Source organism: Rhagoletis pomonella, unplaced genomic scaffold (genome assembly GCF_013731165.1).
Source record: "Rhagoletis pomonella isolate Grant_MI unplaced genomic scaffold, Rhpom_1.0 Rhpom_scaffold_00012, whole genome shotgun sequence".
Lineage (NCBI taxonomy): Eukaryota > Metazoa > Arthropoda > Insecta > Diptera > Tephritidae > Rhagoletis > Rhagoletis pomonella.
Genome location: NW_023458566.1, coordinates 23,076,041 through 23,097,535, shown reverse-complemented (window position 1 = coordinate 23,097,535; position 21,495 = coordinate 23,076,041). Strand labels below are relative to the sequence as shown.

The 21,495-nt window shown below is 36.4% G+C and overlaps 4 protein-coding genes across 6 annotated transcripts in view; 2 read left to right on the top strand and 2 right to left on the bottom strand.

Moving 5' to 3' along the window:
* Positions 1 to 5,325: 5,325 nt before the first annotated feature.
* LOC118747487 lies at positions 5,326 to 7,697 on the bottom strand. Of its 2 annotated transcripts, none has more exons than XM_036481538.1 (3): positions 7,332 to 7,697; positions 6,426 to 6,560; positions 5,326 to 5,780 (listed from the first exon to the last, which is right to left on the bottom strand). In XM_036481538.1, the coding sequence occupies exons 1-3, from the start codon at positions 7,447 to 7,449 to the stop codon at positions 5,335 to 5,337; spliced, it is 699 nt and encodes a 232-aa protein (XP_036337431.1). In that variant the 5' UTR covers positions 7,450 to 7,697; the 3' UTR covers positions 5,326 to 5,334. The 2 variants fall into 2 exon arrangements, with proteins under 2 accessions (XP_036337431.1, XP_036337432.1); XM_036481539.1 differs by lacking the exon at positions 5,326 to 5,780 and adding an exon at positions 5,834 to 6,361 and having other exon boundaries at positions 7,332 to 7,691.
* A 1,847-nt stretch (positions 7,698 to 9,544) lies between these two features.
* LOC118748135 (protein LLP homolog) lies at positions 9,545 to 10,528 on the top strand. Its single transcript, XM_036482458.1, has 2 exons — positions 9,545 to 9,805; positions 9,875 to 10,528. Exons 1-2 carry the CDS (start codon positions 9,620 to 9,622, stop codon positions 10,127 to 10,129), a joined length of 441 nt encoding a protein of 146 aa, XP_036338351.1. The 5' UTR covers positions 9,545 to 9,619; the 3' UTR covers positions 10,130 to 10,528.
* A 2,155-nt stretch (positions 10,529 to 12,683) lies between these two features.
* Positions 12,684 to 14,114, bottom strand: LOC118748133 (syntaxin-17-like). Its single transcript, XM_036482456.1, has 3 exons — positions 14,027 to 14,114; positions 13,530 to 13,922; positions 12,684 to 13,449 (listed from the first exon to the last, which is right to left on the bottom strand). The coding sequence occupies exons 2-3, from the start codon at positions 13,852 to 13,854 to the stop codon at positions 12,857 to 12,859; spliced, it is 918 nt and encodes a 305-aa protein (XP_036338349.1). The 5' UTR covers positions 13,855 to 13,922; positions 14,027 to 14,114; the 3' UTR covers positions 12,684 to 12,856.
* Positions 14,115 to 15,512: 1,398 nt separating this feature from the next.
* The window catches only part of LOC118748136, a 7,266-nt gene continuing 1,283 nt past the window's right edge, over positions 15,513 to 21,495 (top strand). Inside the window, exons 1-3 of one of the 2 annotated variants that reach the window (XR_004994024.1) lie at positions 15,513 to 15,589; positions 15,652 to 15,832; positions 15,897 to 16,508. Coding sequence is in view for 1 of the 2 variants with exons in the window: in XM_036482459.1 (XP_036338352.1) it covers positions 15,588 to 15,589; positions 15,652 to 15,832 (183 nt within the window). In the remaining variant the exon portion in view is untranslated. Of the gene's footprint in view, positions 15,590 to 15,651; positions 15,833 to 15,896; positions 16,509 to 21,495 lie in introns of those variants that run through there. The other variant, XM_036482459.1, reaches the window with a different exon arrangement.

Genomic DNA, 21,495 nt, shown 5'->3' with positions numbered 1-21,495 from the left:
AAAGACTGAAGCCCACCGTCAACGAACTGATTGCGCCTTATCAGTGTGGCTTTAGACCTCACAAACCCACCATAGACCAGGTATTCATAATACGCCAATTCTTGGACAAGGCCCGCGAGAATAGTATCTACACACACCGTCTATTTCCCAATTTCAAAGCTGCTTTCGACAGCACGAAAAGAAGTTGTCTTTATGCCGCCATTTCTGAATTCGTTGTCCCCGCGAAACTTGTACGGCTGTGTACAAAGACTTTGAGCAATACCATCAACTCCTTCAGAATTGGGAAGGGCCTCTCCGAGCCGTTTTATACCAAACGAGGTTTCGGACAAGGTGAGTCCCTTTCGTTTGATTTCTTTAGTCTGATATTGGAGAAGATAAGAGCCGCAGAACTGAACCGCTTAGTTACAATACTTTACAAGAGCGTACAATTGCTGACGTATGCCGACCACATCGACATTATTGGTAAAAACAAGAGCTTCGTCTGTTCTGCCTTCTCGGGATTGGATAGAGAGGCAAAGCGAATGAGTCTGGTGGTGAACGAGGACAAAACGAAATATCTCCTGTCATCACACAAACAGTCAGAGCATACGCGTCTTGGCACCCACGTCACTGTTGGAAGCAGGGTTGTTGCGAATATTTTTCCGAAATGAAAGTCCTTTCCGCTTAATAAACAAACCACAAGTTTGAATAAGTAGACGACTTCGTTTATTTGAGAACCAGAATTAACACCAATAATAGTGCAAGTCTTGAAATCTAACGGAGAATCACTCTTGCGAACAAGTGCTACTTTGGACTGAGTAGGCAATTGAGAAGTAAAGTCCCCTCTCGACGTACGAGCTGGTGTATGGCGCGAAGGCAAGGACAATGAAAACATCTGATGAAGCGGCTCTTGGAGTTTTCGAGAGACAGATTCGGCGCAAGATTCATGGACCTTTGCGCGTTGGCGATGGCGAATACCGCAGACGATTTAACGATGAGCTGTATGAGCTTTACAAGGATAAAGACATTGTGCAGCGAATTAAAATCCAGCCGCTCCACTAGCTAGGTCATGTCGTTCGAATGGACAGAAACACTCCAGCTTTGAAAGCGTTCAACGCGGGTTGCGATGCAGATAACGGAGGAAGAGGAAGGCCTCCTCTGTGTGGGAAAGACCAGGGAGAGAAGGACTTGGCTTCACTTGGAATTTCCAATTGGCACTGAAGAGAAACTAACGGCGTGCTTTGTTGAACTCGGCCAAAATCGCTTATTCGGTTTACAGCGCAAATAAATAAGAAGAGAAGAAAATTAAGGTCCGCTCACACACTCCCTAAAAATACAAGTCGGGGCTGTATCCATTGTAATCATATGGGCATCTTCGAAAATGCTATCGCTGAAACCAAATTCTACGTTCGTAGCTGTTCGAACTCAGTGATCGAGTTTTCGTAGATTTCACGAAATATATTCAGTGATAGACCCGATTATTATTGTTTCTAAGAAAACAAGAATGAGAAAAATCGACTAACTAATAATAAAAAAATTAAAGATTTGTTCGTGCAGTTTTGCTTCAGAATTATTAATTAGTCTACAAAGTCAATGCTTCTGGAATAGCTTGATCCTTAAATGGTAAACAAATCTTTAAATATACCCTTTGGGTTTCCCATAAAACGGTGAGTGTTGATACGAATTTGTAATGAGCAAGAGAAGCAAAATATAGTACATTATAAAACTTGTTTCAAAGTACGTATTTTGACCAAATAAACTCTATTGTTAATTATTGGAAATGGTTAAGTTGAATATCTTCTCGGATAACCAAGCGGCCATTAAGGCACTCTCTTATACCTATTGGCCCATATCTCTGATCAATACGAAATTACCCTAATATGGGTCCCGGGACATACGAGACATTTAAGGAAACGGGGCAAGGTGCAAGCTCGGCACTGAATGTGTCCCACAAAAAATTACCGAAAGGCCAAGAAGAGGTGGAACTGTGAAGGATCGTACAAGATTACCCGGCTGTTCTGGGTGTCCTACGACCCGCTTACGACCAAAGCTTTCGTTAAGAATGAACAAAGAAGATACCTACAAACATACTGCAGTGTGCACAGGGTCTGTCTCGCTGGGGTACTTGCCGAAAGGATTGGATTACCTTTCAACAAGTTTTGTCGCAGCTGAGATGAACCTGGCTCAAAAGAGACAGTCGAACGCTTCCTGTGCGAGTGTCCGCGCTCGGCAAACCATTGCTGCAGAATATTTCAGAGTGCATATTTTTGAATTTTGAATGCATATTATATGCGCATATTTTCGATTTTTAGTGCATAAGATTCCGAGCCCTAGTTATGATGTTATATTAACCCAACCCCTCACCATAGAATTAGATTAGTTTCGTCCTAGTTTTAATTTAAAGTACACGTAGTGGTGGTACCTTTATATTGGTTGTGTTTAATGAAACCGAAAAAAGTGCAGAGCAGCTCAATTTGGAGCAGAATAGAGCAGCTGTCAAAAAGGAACAGTCCAGCGCCTTCGTCTTGGTCTGCAGGCTGTATCGGAGATACAGCCGCTATATTTAAACGTAGAATACGTGGTATGGTTAAGAGCATATCCAAGACAAAAACGAAATCACACACTAAGAATAGAAACAGATCCACATTAACTGCAATCAACATATGTACGTATGTATGTATTTACATATGTACACACGCTGCGATTAGGTTATAAATAGCGCGCCTCTGTTTATCAAAAGCCGCATTACATACGCATACATACTTTTTGTCTCCTTCCCTCACTTCCAACGCATGCACGTGTTTGCAAAATGATGACGAGGTGATTTTGTATGGAAAATCATTTATGCCCATATATTTGAATAAAATAAACATATATAGAAGATATCAACCAATACTTCCCATATACCAAACGAAAGGAAAACTCTTGAATTTTTGATTAAAGAAAACAAAAACAAAATCATTCGAGCGGTTTTCGAGCATTTTGGTAATGAAAAAAATTTGCAAATTTTTCAACAATTTTTTGCCTTAAAATGCTCAATATTTGTTAAATTTATATAAAATTTGTACCCGATAATATTTCTACTGCTCCAAAGAACCTATATCCCGAAAATGAAAGTTATATATGCCAACAATAAGTTGCTAGAGCAGTTTAAAGGCTCAAAATTGACCCCAAAATAAGGCAATGTTTACCGTTGTTTTTACGACAGAAACCGAATTGGTTATTTACAAAAATGAATCTGTCGACAGGTTTGGAATTTTATCTTTGAAACGCCACACTTTTCTTTGAAATCGCTTTATTAGTTCTCGTGCAATAAGCGTTTTTGTGAAGCTCTAAAAATTACAACTACAACATTTGAACATAGCCCCCATACCTTAAGGTAAGACGTATTCTACGTCAAAAAACAAAGAGCATCTCAGATCATAAATCTCATGATCAGGCAGAAATTCTCAAAACAGTTGATTGCTCGACAGTAAAGTGTGTGTGTGTGTGTTTGCTTGCTCTAAGTTACTCCATCAAAAAAGCTGGTGCAGAAAATCGTGCTCTTAGTTGCTCTAGTTCCACTTAGCGCAGGCTCATGAAACAAAAAGTAGAGTAAGTTAGAGCAAGAAAAATCCTCATGAAACATTGAATTTTGTGAGATATCTTAACCTGGCTTAACCTAGAGCAGCTCATTAAACACAACTATATAACATTCAGGTATTTTGGAAACCTAATAAACTACAAACTCCCCAGGACCTGAGTACCTGGTCCGGGCGACATCTGAATTATCAAGTTTTCTTTAACAGCGGTCGCTCCTCGACGGGCAATGGCAAATTTCCGCGTGTATTTTTGCCATGAAAAGGCTTCTCGTAAAATCCATTTGCCGTTTTTAAGCGGCATAAAACTGTAACAATATCAACACACACACAACCACAAATTGGAGAAGAAGCTCGGCCCAACAGTTAGCAAAAGTGTAAGCGCCAACATATTATTATTATTATTATATGTTAACTACAAATTTTACGAATTATACAAAGGCAACTTATTTATTTTGTTTTATTTATTTAATAATTCTGAACTCGTTCTAGCAGCGCGACTCTGGATCTCGTCCTTTCAGATCGCCTGCCTGTAAAGTGGCATGGAGAAGAGGCGGCTTGGAGACTAGTCCTTTCCAACATCCCGGTATCGGTAATGTGCTGCTCGGAATCTGGTCCATTCCGAGAGCTTCAAAAATATGATGTTCTTATAGCGTTTTCGTTTTTACCAAAAAATGTTGCCCTTTCATTTCAAGAACGCCATTAAAATTTATGTAGGTAGATACTTATACATAAGCTATGTTATTACCAGAGCTGGGTAATTTGTGATTATGATTACATATTTATTGCGATTGCTCAATTGTAATCCTTAAATTACATACGATTACTTTATTTGTAACCATAAATGTTACCATTACGATTTAAGGACTAAGATTACTGTAATCGTAGTCATGAAATACATGATTACAAATACTGAAGTTGTAATCCTAAAAATTTTAAGATTACAATTACAGTAAAAGCCATCATGAAAATTACGATTACTAACACTTTAATTGTAATCCTAAAATATTATGATTACAATTAATGTAATAGTAATCAAGAAATGTTGATTGCAATTTTCTGATGTTCCGTAGACTACAGTAGTCGTAATCGTTAAATTTTAAGGATTAAAATTAAAATATTCGCAACCAAGCATGTTATAATTTTAATAACAGTAATCGTAATGCTGAAAATTATCGGGATTACAATTACAGTAATCGTAATCCTAAGTAATAAAAATATAATCGTAATCATAAAGTGGCCAGCTCTGGTTATAAATATATTAATAGAAAATTAAAAAAAACTGTAAAAGAAAACTAACGTTGCGTTATTTCTACATAAAAAAAAAATCCTCTCTCGTCCACATAGAATATACACGTTGTTCTGTGAAAGTTAACGGCTTAAAATTTTTTATATTGTGTGTAACTGATCCAGCGAGTTTGTAGTTGTACCGGTAGTACATAAACACTCTATAACGCCAAGCGTCAAACGTTTGTTTCCATTCTTCGACATTCTTAACAGCTCCCTGAGGTACATTGTTTAAGATAGCCGCTAATTTAAGCCAATGTGATTCCAATACAGAATCGTTTCGACGTTTGGGCCAACATACACAGATTTTCTTCAAAATATTTTACATATACTTCTTTTTGGTCCTTCGAAATTCTTTCTCCGCGCCCTGTACAAAATTTTAAAATCCAATTATGTATTTATTAATAATAAAACAAAACAAAAATACCAACGTCTAAAGCGATTCATTTCAAATGGATGTTGCTGATAGTTTACTTTTTTAGGGTTAGGTTTAGGGGTCAGTCCCGTCTCTAAATTTAAATGGTGGCCGTGGGCAAAATATCTGCGGGTTGTGGCTCTGCTCATCCTGGTTATCGTCAACTTTCATCTCATACTGTCGTTCGAATTCGCACGCACTCTGGTCTGTTTTGGGATCTGTACGCTCATCAGTAATTGATTGCAATTCAGATCTTGATACTTGTTCTGAGTACTCTTGGTAAGCACGATCCTTCTTTAGTGTTTCATAATCATTAGACAAAATGCTTTGCGCATCGCAAACTTTTATGACTTTCGGATACTTGAGTTGTTTGTTATCAAACAGATCTCCACATTCTTGTCTGTTGACGTTCAGGATGTGATCATTTTCGTGTAAACGTATGGTATCGTCAGACGCCATAAAGCTTTCCGCTGAAGGCGAATGCATCATTCCGTTATTTTGTGAAACCTCACATAGATTAGCTGAAAGAAAAAAGGACATTAAATGTAAGGAACATTTAATGTAAATAAGTTTACGAACTTACTAGAGGCCAAGTGCAGTATGGTAAGCGTGAAGTTATTTATTACAGTAACAAATTTTAAAAAACCTTAAAAGTTATTTTATCTAAAACAAATCCCTATAAATATATTTTCATCCCAATCATAGCTTATACACATTTAATTAATAATATAACTAGTATATTGTCAGAGCCGGAACATAAATTTCTTTATCAAATAGTAAATGTATGTATGTACATAACGCTCATGTACATCAATAGTGTCATAATTCAAAAATACATACAGAGTTAAAACTTATTCTATGTTGCGTAAAAATTTCATAGATATATCAATTACCAGTAGTTTACTAGTAGAAAATATGTATTCATTTTTACTATGGGAGTATACATATATAAATTTAAAATTTAAAAGCCTTTTGCCTCGATCTTGGTCCTTTAGAGTTATTACATTATTGAAGTAAATGAGCGATATACATACATATAATTCCTCCTGGATATTTATTTCAATTCATGTAGACCGTATATGTAGAGATAAAATAGCCATTTCTACAATCCATTACTACATTAAAATAAAACAATTAACCAAATGGAATATGCAGATTTAACTTACCTTGACCAATTTCTATAACGAAATTGGTAAGATCATGACGTTGAGCTAAATAGTGCAATAGCAACTCATCGGGAATATTGAATCCAATCTTCTTGTTTCGAAATTCAAAGTTATAAATTCCAAATGCTGCCCTCACTAGAGTAGAAAATTGTGTTTCATACTTGATTTAATAGCAAATAGTTGTACAAAATATCCCCGTAGCGAATATCATGCAGTGATCCATGATGACATTCAAGCGACAATGTCCTGCAATGAACTTTTTTATAAGTGACCACTGCAAGACATTGTCTGTTATAAGTCTTTGATAGGAGTACACCTGCATGACATTGTCACACACCGTCTTCAAAAGAGTCACAACTTAAAATTTGCCACTTTTGTTGTTGTTGTTGTAGCAGCATACAAGTTCCCCAAAGAAATTTTGGGGAGTGTTGATGGAGTGACAGTCCTTGGCCAAATATAAATTGCGATTTTTGGCCATTTTTCTAAGGGGTCCGTAGGGAACCATAGGGGGCCTAGGTGGTCCGGGGTTGCATTTTTGTCAATGGCGGTTCATGCCCTCTCCAAAAAGGTTGGTTGGAGGTGCCACGCCCACTCCCCCTTCGCCCACCGCATCTTCAACGAACGGCCATAAAGGAAAGTTTCCCCAGCATGTGCTACGAAATAGTTTTTCGCATTTTCTGACGAACGTATTATTTTGAGTTGTGCCTCTTTTGAAGGCGGTGTGCGATATGTCGTTTAGAATTCACAGCAAGGGCGACAATGTCACTAAATTCTCATTAGTTACGATGTCACCAGTGACCATTTTCGCTACTGGGATTAGTACGTATGTATGTATGCATTAACATATGCGAGTAATTTATACAAGCAGTATTTTAGCATATTTCAGAATATTATTATTTCACATACCAACATTCCTCAAATCCCAGATGTTCAGATTACGGTTTTCCTCAGGTACCCCAATCATCAGCAGCTTCTTGTTGTCACGGAATTGAAAAGGGATAATTATGCCCGACCGCAATACCATTTTGGTTTGCCTTCGAGAAGACTTTTTCTGATTTCTGATTTTTTTATGAATACTTTTCTAAATACGTCTGTTGCAAAATAATCTGATTGCTGTTTGGAAGGACTTTACGTTTTTGGTTGCTTGTTTTTCTCTTGACTTTTAGCATTTACTTTGTCATATCGTTCTCATACACAATCCACAAATTTAACTTGTCAGATAGTGGATCTGTCAGATAGTAGGTTTGTTCGATGAGTGCACTAAAAGTGTAGAACAGAGTATATAAGTTTAAATCATAGATGGGCACACCAATACAGTCTCATTTTGTCATGGTATTCGTGAATCGCGCTGAGTAACAGTTGCCACTTTTCTATATTGTACTAAAGTGCGTCGTTTTTTGCGCGTGTTAGAAAACGCTCTTACAAATTTATATTTAATTTGTATTATGAACATGAAACGAACATAATAAAATATAATTAAAAAATAATGAAGAAATAATTTTAAATAATGAATTATGAAATTAATTTTTATAAGTACATATGTACGCGCATGAAAAGTTTTTTTTAATTTAATTTCATTAAACTAATGTTTTAAAAAATGATAGTTTATTCAACAACAAAATTCACGAATTTAAAATTTCTAAACTTTGTAAAAAACTCAGTATTCAATAAAGTATACTAAATATATTAAATTGTCGTATCGTACATACATATATACATAAAACCCATTACAAAACACTTTAAATTGGTTTACACAATTCGGCAGTTTGACTTTTTTACCATGACAAATAATGTTGCCTTATATTATAAGTACCAAAAACTATAATTGGCACTCATACGCAGCCATTTTGGGCATTGTTACATATATAGGTGGCAACAACGCGCTAAAATTACGAATAAAAATATTCAACGGCGAAGCGTCGTGTCACTCTCATGAAAACTGAAAGCAGACTGAAGTGAAATTCGCTGCGTCGTTTCTGTATACGTATAAGCGCTGCGACGCAGACGCTACTCGCGAGTAGCGTTTTGCCCATCATTGGTTTAAATTATACAAATTATCTATTCATTATTACGCTGACTATACACGAGGCAACCGTTGAGGCAACCAGGGTATGTTGCTTCTACCTCTGTCTCGTGTGTAGCATTGTTGCTCATAGAAATTAGTGTTGCCGCAACCGTTGCCCGAACTATAGTTTTTTTTATATTTGGTTTTGGTTGCCTTGTCGCTTGCCTCGTGTGTATCGTTGTGCATTGAGTTTATTGACTTAAAGCTAAGTTAGTCTAGACTTAACTTAAATTAACTTACCGTAAGAAATCATCAATGATTACTCTACACGTCAACTTAAGCCAAGAGCGGAAATATTTTGTTTTTGTATTATCTCTTTCAGCTGTATACAAGTTCGCCGCCTAAAATAACACATCAAAAAAAATTATGCAAACAAAAATGTTTGCTTTCATTTATTACAGATACAAAAAGGAGAGGCAAGCCTAATTCTCTCACCGCTCTCAATTTCCGTAAGACCGTCACTTAAGAACCTAAAATCTACAGGTTGTTACGTTTCTTACGGTAATTTAAGTTTTAACTAACCGCCAACACAGTTTCTCATATAACAGGTTGGTCAAAATATTAAGTTAAGTTAAGTTATGGAAATTAGACTAACTGTGCTTTTAGTTCATTGAAAAAAGTGAGTGCAAAAAGTATTTTGATAGAAAACAAACACACTACTGAGGTTGAGGTGTGTACAAAACAAGAAAAATAGGTTGCCTCAACACGTTGCTTCAACGGTTGCCTCGTGTGTAGGTAGCACTACATTTTCTCATTAATTTCAATTACGTAATTTAAAAATTAATATATTTTCCATTTGTTGATGAAAATTGGTATAGTATGATTTTTTCACTGAGGAACACCAAATCTCTCGCTATGCGAGAAAAAGTATGCTTCGTACTTTTTGCGGGATCTCGCATGCGTCGTTTCGGAAGCGAGATTTTCTAGCACTTGAAGACGGCCGGTTAAATTTTAGAAGTCGATGTTTAAAAACTGACATCGATGAAGTCGTAAGTAACGATCTCGAATTTTGAAACGATTTTACGTTTCAAAGATATCGATTCATCGTAAGCATCTCCAAACATATCACACGTGTTTACATTTATTTTATCCTTCTTTAAAATAGTTTCTTTTTCCACAAACCTACGAAATGGGCCGCTTAAATCGCTCCCGAAAACGAAGGGATGAGATGAATAAAATTAAAAAAGCCCGATATGAGGCAAAAGAGCTCATTCGCCTCAAGAAAACACTCGGCATTATTGATGCTGATGGCAATGAAATTTTGAAAGACGTTTCTGACATAGCCACAGTTAAAACTGCAAAGGAGTTGAAACAAGTATGTGGGAAGAGATTATTATTCAGAAGAAATAAAAATATTCACGATATGTTTACATGTCCTTTACAGGAAAATAAATCACGTGAAGAACAAGAACTGGAGCATGAAATGGAAGAACGTCGGGAGCCAGGTCAGAACTTTACAGAAATAAATGAAAAAACTGGAAAGGTACATGTCTACAATAGTAAAACAATGAAGGATCAACATGGTTCCTATCCGCCTTGGTATAAACCAAAAACAACAGCAAAACGCATACGAAAAAAGGCACACGCAATGAAAAAGCGTTTCAGGCAGATGTGGACGACAGCAAATGTACCACTTTAGTTTTATGGCTCTCAATTTTCCGTACCGCGCTATACATACATATGTATGTATGTTGATGAACGAAATGATTCAATATGCGACTATACATATATATATTTTGAATTTCAAGGCTTTATGTTGGAAAAATATATGTATGTATGTAGAATATCGACGGTAATTTGCCCAACGTATGTCAGAAGTCACTGCTACGTGTCTCGTAAAAATTAATTCAAAATAGGCCTTAAAATACTACTATTCATTGTATGTTATTCGTAATTCAGTTAAAAAGTTAGTAAAAATGATTGATGTTCTGTTATTAATATGGAGTTCTTTCGTAGAAAGAGTTTTTTAAGAGTGCTTTGAGATACGAGGTTTTGCCAAAGTACCGTCGATATGTATATTTTCCAAAACAATCAAGTGGTAATGGGCCGTATGAATAAAAACAAGTAATTTTTAAGCGAAAACAAGACCGACTTCAATTCTCTTATAAAAAATTTAAGATTATCGTTAATTTCTTCATGATCCAATTATCGAATTTTGACGTAGCTATTGGGATTCCAGCCGTTATATTTGAGAAGGTGATTGTGATGAAGTTACATCGAAAAGTGAATTTCAAAAAAATGTAATATGCGATAATTTTGCGCAAGGGGGTCGATATGTACATAAAAAAAAAAATATTTTGACGAATTGATAACCTTCTCCTTAATAAGCAATTGTTTTTTTCTTAACATTTCAAACCTTTTACTCGATTTATTCAAACAAATTTAAGTAAAAGGTATTAAATTTTAAGAAAAAACAGTTGCTTAGTTTTTTTCATACGGCCCAATGTATGTACTATGTATAAAGGCCGTAACCCACATATTTTCTATTTTATAAGAGAAGCAAAAAACATAAAAAATAATATCAAAAACAAGTCGGGCTTTTTAAAAAGTAACATGTAACTGCGTTGTTTTTGGTATTAGCACTTTAAAATTTTTAGTGTAGTGTATTTTATACATCCCACCAAAATCTGTTGAAAACGCACTTTCGAAAAAAGTGTTGGTTAGCATTTTTGTGAATTCGTAATTTTGTTAATGAATACATTCCAAGGGATGTTTGTACTAGACTTGCAAGTAGGACAGTTTTTTTTTTTTAATTCTTGAACGTCTTGAACGAACTTGACTTAGTAGTCAATGTTAGTCGTCTATAGGTTAGCTGACTTCGGAATCGCGTATTGTGAGCATTGGGCGCGGCGTTTTATACATTCCATGGCGCAGGCACCATGTAGAGGTTCGCTGGTATTTCAACCAAGTCTCTTAAAATTTACCAGGTAAGCATGTACATATATATGCACATACATATAAACATATCGTTTAAAATACAAAACCACACATAGGTCCCGTTTACAATAACCGGGGCGACAAATTTTGAACAAGGACGTCGATAGAGGTTTTTGAAGCAGGTATAACATAACGGTATATATATTTTTTTTGATGAGAAACGGGAACTACAGGAGTTACCAAGGGTCAAAGGTCAAATTAATAATTTTTTTAAATCTAAATATCTCGAAAACGAAAGGACGGATTTCAGAATTTTTTATGTCATTCAGTAGGAAATATTATGGCCTTAATACGATATACAAATGTATATACATCTTATAAATTTTGAGCAATAGTTCAATTTAACTAAAAAAGTTACAGAAAATGTTAATCAAACGCATGATTTTTTAAAAATTGCCTTATTAAATATATATTAAAGTTTTATAATTCAATTGTATATAAAAAAGCTTTATTTTGGTATACAAAATCATGTTCTTCAATCCGTGCTATACAGTGCAAAACAAAGACCCGGTCGGACCAACAACGACTACGCTATCCACAGTATTTTTGTGCAACACTTTTTACTGCGTAGGCAGCCTTCGGTCGCGCTTAGGGATCATAACCCTTGCTGCGCAGAATTCTCCTTTCTGTATTGCCAGAGAAGAGGTGCGCAAGTTCCCTCTGCGTTGGCGGCCTTTGGCCGCGCTTAGGGATCATAACACTCACTAAGCAAAATTCTCATTTCTGTGTTGCCGGAGAAGAGGACGGGATTTTTATCTGCATAGGCGGCCTTCGGTCGCGCTTGGGGATCATAACCTTTACTACGCAGAATTTTCCTTTCTGTATTGCAAGAGAAGAGATGCGGAACTTTTTTCTGCGTAGGCGGCCTTCATTTATATTGTCGTTTAAAGTACAAAACCGAGTATCGTCATTCTGCAAAACCGCGTAACTGAGATTTGCATAATTGGATTTGCTCACACAAGCTCATGGCTCAATCCTCATCCATTCGTCCTGATATATACTAGCCAGAAATACAATTGCTTTATAAAAGAGAGAACCATTTTGAAATGAGTATTTTTACTCTAGAAAATAATTTATCCAACCTCAGATAAGCGGTTTTGCATTATGCTCATACGCGGTTTTGTACTTTAAACGACGATATGTATACCAAATTATCCATCGCTTGCAACTTTTATTTCTAACCTTTTATTTAAACCATTTTATATATAGTCAATATTAAATCAATTTTAAAAGTAAAAACAAAAAACTCACATAAAAGAGTAGAAAAAAAAAATGTAAGTCTTCATTGTATGGAACAGTAACTGCGTACGCTACATATCACACCTGTCGTAGCTTGGGCTACAGGATCTAATCGTGTATTGCTGCCTGCTTCCAATAGCTGATGAGTGTCCTTTAACCTATTGTACGGACTATTGCCACTCCCTGAGGGTCATTCGTCTGTTTTTTCCAATTGTATATTCTCTTGTGAGCACTCTTCCTCAATATTACCTTGCATTACGGCAGGATTTGCTGATGGGTTGTTTTTAAGAACAGAACCACCAGTAAAGCCGAGTATACCGCATCCTACTGCTGCAAGGCCTCCTGCCTTCAAACCGGCTACCAATCCAATAGGCCCACCGACACATGTGCCCAACAATGCTCCTACAACCGGATACATGGCTTTTTTATATGAAAGCGCCCGACGCAAGTTGCTTTCGCCAATTTGTACTTGCTCAAGTGCCTCTTCTGCGTTGTCAGCAATAATCTGTACACTTTCGCCTTGCTCTTGAACAAGACTATGCATGTTATGGTACACTCCATTCAGATCACGTATCTCATTTTGTAACTCTTCTAATTCATCCAAACACGCTTGTCTTTGTTGCAGTTGGTACTCTTGCTGCTGAAAATTTGTTTCAATCGCGGGAACTACTTTCCGATGCGCCATGGTTGAACCTATTTCAATTGCATGAATGGTTTCCTCACCTTCGCTGTCTGCCGACGAAAGTGGATGGCTGCTATATGATGGTGATTTCAGTTGCAGCTCTTTTAAAATAGAATTAAATTAAACCATCCCAAATTTAAATTATAAAACCCAAAATTTCACTCATCTCAAACAAGCTTACCCAAATATTCACTCATTCCTTTGAAAGCTTTATTTTTTCCCTCATCCATCATGGCATCAAATCGTTTCAAATCCTCGGGGCGTACTTTGTCTCGCAACGCATCCATCTCCAGAAGTAAGTTTTTTATTTGCTTTATGACCCGTGTTGCATTTATTTCTTCCTTCTTAACCTTGTTCCAATCACCGAGAGCTACACTTTTTTCAATATTACTGCGATGGTTTTTTAGTAGCCCCAAGTGATGTGGAACAGCAAGATCATTAAAACGTCGAACTGAAACCTCAGCCTGCTTTAGGGGTATTTTATCGCGTGATATAGTTGGGTCCATTTTTCTTGGCTTATAGTGTATTATCGCATAATAAATTCCAAAAATTATATTAGGCCTTTACCAAGGAGCTGAGACGAAGATAAAATCTTGATTATTATTTTACTACGCCAGAGGAATTGATTACTTTTATCGTCCCGTTTATAAGTTCGATTTTCATAGTAACTTTATTCACCTCATATGAAAGTTGATAAATAAGCTAATAATTAATTCTTTTGTTTTTAATTTTCCTGTGATTTGCTTTGTTTTTTTTTATCCTTATTCTGCCTTTTGTGTCTATCCTCAAGGTTGCTTCTAGTGCTGGAAGATACACCGATGTAATATCGATACATCGATGTTTTTGAATTCATTTCAAACATCGATGTTTTTTTGTGATGTTCGATGTTTCTCTCTATAACCATCACATAGGTAAGTGAAAATCTACGAGCATAATTTTAATATATAAATAAAGCGTACTAAATACAAATAATTAATTCTTTAGGTCATTGGAGTTGGCACAACTTGAAATCTTTAAGTCGCAGGCTTCTCTGTAGACTGTGTCAATGAAAATCTTTCATGTTATGTATATGTATTTATATAAATGTGTTTTTGAACGTAGATTCCAATAATTCGAATTCTATTTTACTGAAATCGTGAATTCCTATAAAATTGACAAATTGAAATTTAGAAGACTTAATAAAGTTTCAGCAATATATGTAAATGGCTGAACTATTGAACTCATTTGATTTGCATGGCTGTGAAATTAATAAGACTGATTGCATATCTGCGTTAATGAATTAAGCCAACATTTCAAAAATTCGGCATTTAAAAAGGCGGACGCATCGATACATCGATGTTGCTCCTACAAAAACATCGAAACATCGATGTACGTAAACATCGATGTTTTTTTTCAGTACTAGAAGCTTCTTTTCGGACCAAAGAAAGGCGAAGAAAATAAAGAGCAAAAAGTCTCCAACCGATTCGCACTATCGCATTGTGATCCCTACCCGATTCGGGCTGGCTTATTTCGAATCAAGGCGAATTTATAAAAGGGGGTGTTGTAAAATCAGCTGATTTCTTCGCCTTACATATATTTTGTCGACCGCTGTGGTGTAGTGGTAAACAGTGCGCGATTCCACTCCGCAGCACCAGGGTTCAAACCCTAGTCAAAGCAACATCGCAAAAAATATAGAAAAAAAGGTTTTTTCTTAACAGCGGTCGTCCCTCGGCAGGCAATGGCAAACCTCCGAGTGTATTTCTTCTATGTAAAACAGCTTCTCATAAAAATACAATCGCCGTTCGGAGTCGGCGTAATGCCTGGACTATAATGGAAGTAACGGAACAGCGAAAATGTTAAAAATGGCGATTTTCGTGAAAGTATTAGCAAATTTCAGTGCATCTAAAGTTTCTAAAGCGTTGTTTACTTTTACTTGAGAATTGTCAAAATCGGCAAATCCCAAGTAGCGGTTTCTGGAACGTGCCACATTTGTTCGCTACATCGTGATGTGGTAAAAAGAAAAACTGGCAGCACTCCGCAAGGTTGCAGAAATCTTTCAAAATATGTTTGAAAAATATCTTGATTTTTTCTAATTTTTGTACATAGTTTGATCCAAAACCTGAGATCTACCACATTTTTTTGAAATCTACCACATTTTTTCCAGATTCTACCACACACATTTTTTTTTTTGCAAGTCCGATCACTGTTCGTTATTCTGGGAGAATTTTCACCAGTGTTATAAAAGGGGACTGCTACAAAAATGTAAGTTAATTACAATTTAAAGAAAATTTGGTGTAATAAAAGGCGTAATCCTTTCATTCTAGGTCCAAAACAACAAATAGAAAACAGGTAGAGATCTTAATAAGCCTAATGGAAACTAAGCCGGACATTGCTCGCGACTTCCATAAGGGCAACAGAAAGGAAGTTTCCCGGTTTTGGCGGAACCCTGAGGTGTACCAAACTCCGCAGACCCACCCAAAAAAAAATACGACTGAGTGGAAAAAGGTTTGTAAAAGTGATTAAATGTGTAGTTTTCGCTTTAAATTATCGTTTTCTTAACTTTTTATAGGTGTGGACCGACAAAAAAAATATGTGCGTCAAAAGGCGGCGCAAAATTTAAAAGCAGCAAAGGCACGGGTGGTGGCCCAAACACCCAACAGAAACTTTCTTCCAATGAGGAACCTATATATAAACTGATTGGGATGAAGGAAAGTGTTGAAGGCATATGTAGCTGCGTCTACTTTTGGAAATAGAGATACATGAGTCTCAAATAAGTCCACTTGTCACGGTCGGTGAGCCATCGCTTCCACCACCACCAGTAAATGTAGTTTCAGAAAGGAGACCTACTGTAAAGAAGCCGAAAGCATCCTCCGATCTTCTGGAAGCTGAACTAAAGACTCAGCAAGCCTTACTAGAAGCAGTTACTGGAGCAGTTACGACGTTAACCGAACATCACGAAGATAAAACTAAAAGTAAAATTTTTACTAGCAGAAACTAGCAGCTGTCAAAATGGATAAACAAAAATTCGCGCCAAATATTTTCAATAGTCAAATATACCGATCAGCTAATTACTTGCTAGTTTCTGCAAGTTTTGCGTTTCTTTACATTTTCGTTATTTCGCTCTCTGTGAGCGTAATTCTTTAAATTTTCTCATTCTTCATTTTCCTGATAATTATCTAAAGAGATATAGTCTGTTCCAATAGCAGTCCGGTTTACAGGATTTAGTCAGAACTTACAGGAAGTCGTTCCTATTGACATAAAACCTGTAAGTGGGAACACATTTGAGAGAGTAACTGAGCAACTGTTCCTAGTCAGAAGTTACAGGATTTAGTCCGGAGTATTTTTTCCTGTAAGTTCATGAAAAGTGTCAAACGATCAGCTGATTTACATGTGCAAACAAATAGTCTGTTCCTTTGAACTTCGGACTAAAACCTGTGGAACTGTCAAACTACAATTTTACGCTCTCAAATGAGAGTAAAAGGAGAACAGATGCAGAAGTGCATAGGAACGCAAAAAGCACTATTTCCTGTAAAAACGTCAGACGGTTTGTTTACATGTCATTGGTACTACACCGATTTGGCTGAAATATCACTAAATAATTATTAAAATTTATACATATTCAAATATTTCGTTGTTTACTTCCATTTTTTAACAAATATAAGCTTCTTTGCTTTCACTGCTTTCTGTTTTTGTTTGCACATGTAAATCAGCTGATCGTTTGACACTTTTCATGAACTTACAGGAAAAAAATCTCCGGACTAAATCCTGTAACTTCTGACTAGGAACAGTTGCTCATTTACTCTCTCAAATGTGTTCCCACTTACAGGTTTTGTGTCAATAGGAACGACTTCCTGTAAGTTCTGACTAAATCCTGTAAACCGGACTGCTATTGGAACAGACTAAAAAACAGAAAGCGGTGAAAGCAAAGAACCTTATATTTGTTAAAAAATGGAAGTAAACAACGAAATATTTGACTATGTATAGATTTTAATAATTATTTAGTGATATTTCAGCCAAATCAGTGTGGTACCAATGACATGTAAACAAACCGTCTGACGTTTTTACAGGAATTAGTGCTTTTTGCGTTCCTATGCACTTCTGCATCTGTTCTCCTTTTACTCTCATTTGAGAGCGTAAAATTGTAGTTTGACAGTTCCACAGGTTTTAGTCCGAAGTTCAAAGGAACAGACTAATAATAAACAAAGCCCGTGTCAGCTGACACGTTCTCCGTTTTTACGTCCGTGGGTAACTGCGCTTTTACTACCAATAGTTGCGTTCCTTTTCTCGTAGAAATAGTCCGAAGTAGTCAGATTTACTCCAAAAGCGTTTCTTAACTCAAAAATAATAGCAGAAATGAGAGAGCACCACTCAGTGAGAGTAACTCTCTTCAGTCCGAAGTAGTCAGATTTAGTCAGAAGAATTTTTGCTGGCAAAATCTTGAAAAGCGTCACACTCAACTGAATCTAAATTAACGGAAATTAAAGAATACATGAAAAGTGAGAATAATCTAAAAACTAAAAAAAGTGAGTTGAAAATGGAAGGCGGCAAAAAATAATTTACATAGTAAGTGTTTATTGTGCTTCTGCTTGTGTGAATGTGTTTTGTACATAAATTTCTGTTCTTATTTGACGTTAGTTTTGCTGTTGCCATTTTTTGGACTAAAAAATTGGGTTTTTGCGTTCCTTTACTTTTTCCTGTTATTCTCTTTTAGTGAGCGCATTTGGCTTACGCTCTTGAATTTTGACACTTTTCAGATTTTAGTCAAAAAAGATAAGGAATGGACCTAATATTTATAACTCGGTTACGCATAATGTATATAATTTTTGGAAGAGTTAACTTTTGTATAAATATCGGTGCAATTTGAAAAATGTAGATTTTTTCGTTGTAAAATTCAAATAAAAAGTACAAATTTAAAGACCATAATTTTCTTTTCCTTCAAGAAGGATTATATTAAAAGTCTCCACACCTTTCTTCCCCGGGCTGGTACTGAGTCCAACTCTGGACCAAAAAAATACTTACTCTGCGTATGCTGGAGACGGCTCCATCCGGAATGTACTTCATGACCTTTAACTCGCGTGACCCCCGGGTGCTTTTGAGCATCAACCCAACACTAAGATTATGGGGAGCTGCAGTACTTTGCTTGATCTAACAATACCTAGTGCTGGTCTGATAAATAGTTTAACGTAGCATCCCATGCTACCCATAATCATCTCGAACGATATACGCACCGTCTTTGCTCCCGTGGACCGCGCATATATCAACTTTAATAAAGCTGACTGGGATGGCTTCGCAGAAGTGAACGAGAGCACCTCCAGCGCCCTTTCTATACCCACAAACGTACATTAGTCAAGCTTCAATTCCGCAATATAGCATTCCGATTGGATGCCTTCTGATGTCGCCTGCACATCATCTACACTGTTAGGCATTTCCCAGTTAGGGAGCACGACCTAATGTAATGAGCATCCAAACAGATTATTCCTTGCGACATATACTCTCCCATAGAACCCGATTCATACACACCTACAGGACCAGACGACACACCGCGACATATCAAAAACATGTCCGGGTTGTGAAGGCTCCCCACGGCACCAAGCACCTTTTCACTCGCCTACTATAACCCACTCCTACCCCTACCTGGGTAAATGCCGCATCGATAAATTTCTGCGTCTTTATGATCAAGTTTAAAAATACGGCAACAGCAATTGAAGGCCCTGCAGGGGACATCTTGAAACATATTTCATACTGAGAAAGGAATGAAACTGGAGGTCCGCTGCAGGAAACCAATGACGCTCTCCAGTAATTCTGGAGAGGTATATGGGTCGTGAAAACGAAAAGAGGAAAGAATAGCCTATGAAGCCCATTGAATGGAGGAAAAACTGTACTTCATGACTGAAATACATAGAAAGAAAAAAATATATAAAAGTGTAACCGACAAAACTGATAACTCAGTTAAATTTTTGACCGCAGAAATTCAGGTCACTTCGCACGCAAGTACCAACAGCCGAAGCGAGCCAGTTAGGAAGGGCTCGAGCTAGCTCCCTAAATTAAACGTCCATTAATATGCATCTCATAACTTTTGGTACATGTGTAAACGGACAAGAGTCTATACTCACTGCGAATACGGCATTCGATAATTTGATCTGTTCATTAATTAAATTAATTAATTGTTTAATGTTCATTAATTAAAAAAAAAGTGTAGCTTATACATACATATAACAAAAGCCATAAAAGTCCAAATTTAAATCTTTGTACAAAATCAGAAACTTTAATAGTTTCATCAAAATTTGAAGCATTTTAATTCGAATTAAAAAAATGGTATGCATTTTATAGCCTAATTTCAGTATAACAAAGTATAAATTTTAATTTGCCAAAATCCGGTTGATTTTTGAGAATTTCTTTTCCTTCCACACACAAAAATTGTCTAACGTACCTACGTGGTATAGTTACGGTGACCATAAATATGGATTCAAAATGAAGGACAATTTTTCAAAAATATGCCTACATATATTTACGTAGTATGAAAATATCAAAAGAGTATTTATGATTCTAAATTCTTAATACATTTTAAACTTTAAAAATGAATCACGTTTTCTTCATCGATATTAATCTTTTTTACATGAATTTTTATGAAAGTATAGTAAAACATATTATAATTACAATAGCTTACACGAAAAGTGAAAATCTTTAAAAGATTATTTTATGGGCAAATTTTGAGTCATTCAAAACGAAAACAATGCCCTTTTTTTTGTTTTTTGGTACTTTTCGCAGTTATTTGTCAAAAATCGACGTCATGAATCGACGTAAACGACGAGTTACAAAGTGCCCTTTACAAAAATATATTATTTGTGCAGATAGCGCTCCATAGCATCTACATTTCTAATCCGATTTTCATTATCTTTGGCTTAAAATTTACTGTAATGATATATTTTCTTTATCAAATTTTTAAAATAATGAAAAAAAAAATCAAATGAAACTACGTATTTAATTGAAAATGTCACTTTTTTCGACTTTGACGACAAAATGCAAATGGTCGCCTGTAGCACTAATAATTTTCATTGAAGTCGCAACAAGTTATATATTTTGGTAAGAGGCACATCAATACCATTCGAGCTGTAAGTCTCTTACGTTGATTGGGAGATTTTTTCATGAGATATTGAAGAAAAGCTACGAAAAGTACCAAAAAACACTTTTTTGAAAAAATTAATCCATTGTCCGAGAATTTTAAAATAACGAATAAAATGCGGGACAAATGCAGGACACTTGGAAAAAAGCAGTACATATTCAGGTTTTTTCAGGTTTGAAAAACTACGCAGGACCGACCTTTGAAAAACAGTACGGTCCTGCAAAAAACAGAACGGATGATCACCGTAGGTATAGTAGCAAATGCGTAACACTGACAGCAGCGAAGAACTACCGATAATAGGTAGTTGCCAACTCTACACTCCACCAGCAGGCTAAGATGGTTTCTCCTTCAATCTTCAATCTTTGGAAACTTCGACCTCGTATCAAAAGAATCAGTGCGAATTAGGGCGAGCCGAGGCTTGGTTCGATTGGATTCTTCTGGACTCACAACAAAGGGGTGAATGGGAGAGCCTCAGAAGAAGGGCTCGATTTAATATTTGTACGGATGGATCGAAAGCTAAAAGCCCACTCTGGCAGCCGAGCGGAGCTCTATCTCCTTCGCCTCGGATTACTTTCAAAAGAAGTCCCAGCTGACATTCCAAGAAATTATGTGGCTGATGAATTGGCGAGGTAGAGAATCGTTGAAGTCCGCTCCTATGATAGGGAGTTTCTATGGAAACCTGTGGACTCTCCTGCGCAGATGGGCTCGTCGAGCGCTGGACGACAGTCGATCGCAGCCAATCAATGTAGCTTCTGCAGCTGTCTGACAGTAGCTTTGACTGTGCGCTGTCCCTTTGGAATCCATGCAGTAAGCCCTAACTTCGTTTTGGACCCCTACTATCGTATCATAACGTTGGAACTTCCTTAAACTGTACTGTAAAAAATAAGAAGAAAATAACTTAATTATAGTTGACATGTTTTAGATAATATTTAAATTAATACAACAAAAAGATGAATCGTTTTATGGGCATATCGCCGGGTCGTTATGTACCAGTTGCGATAATATGATGGAGCTTAAATTATTTAAAAATAAGGCTTAAATTTTT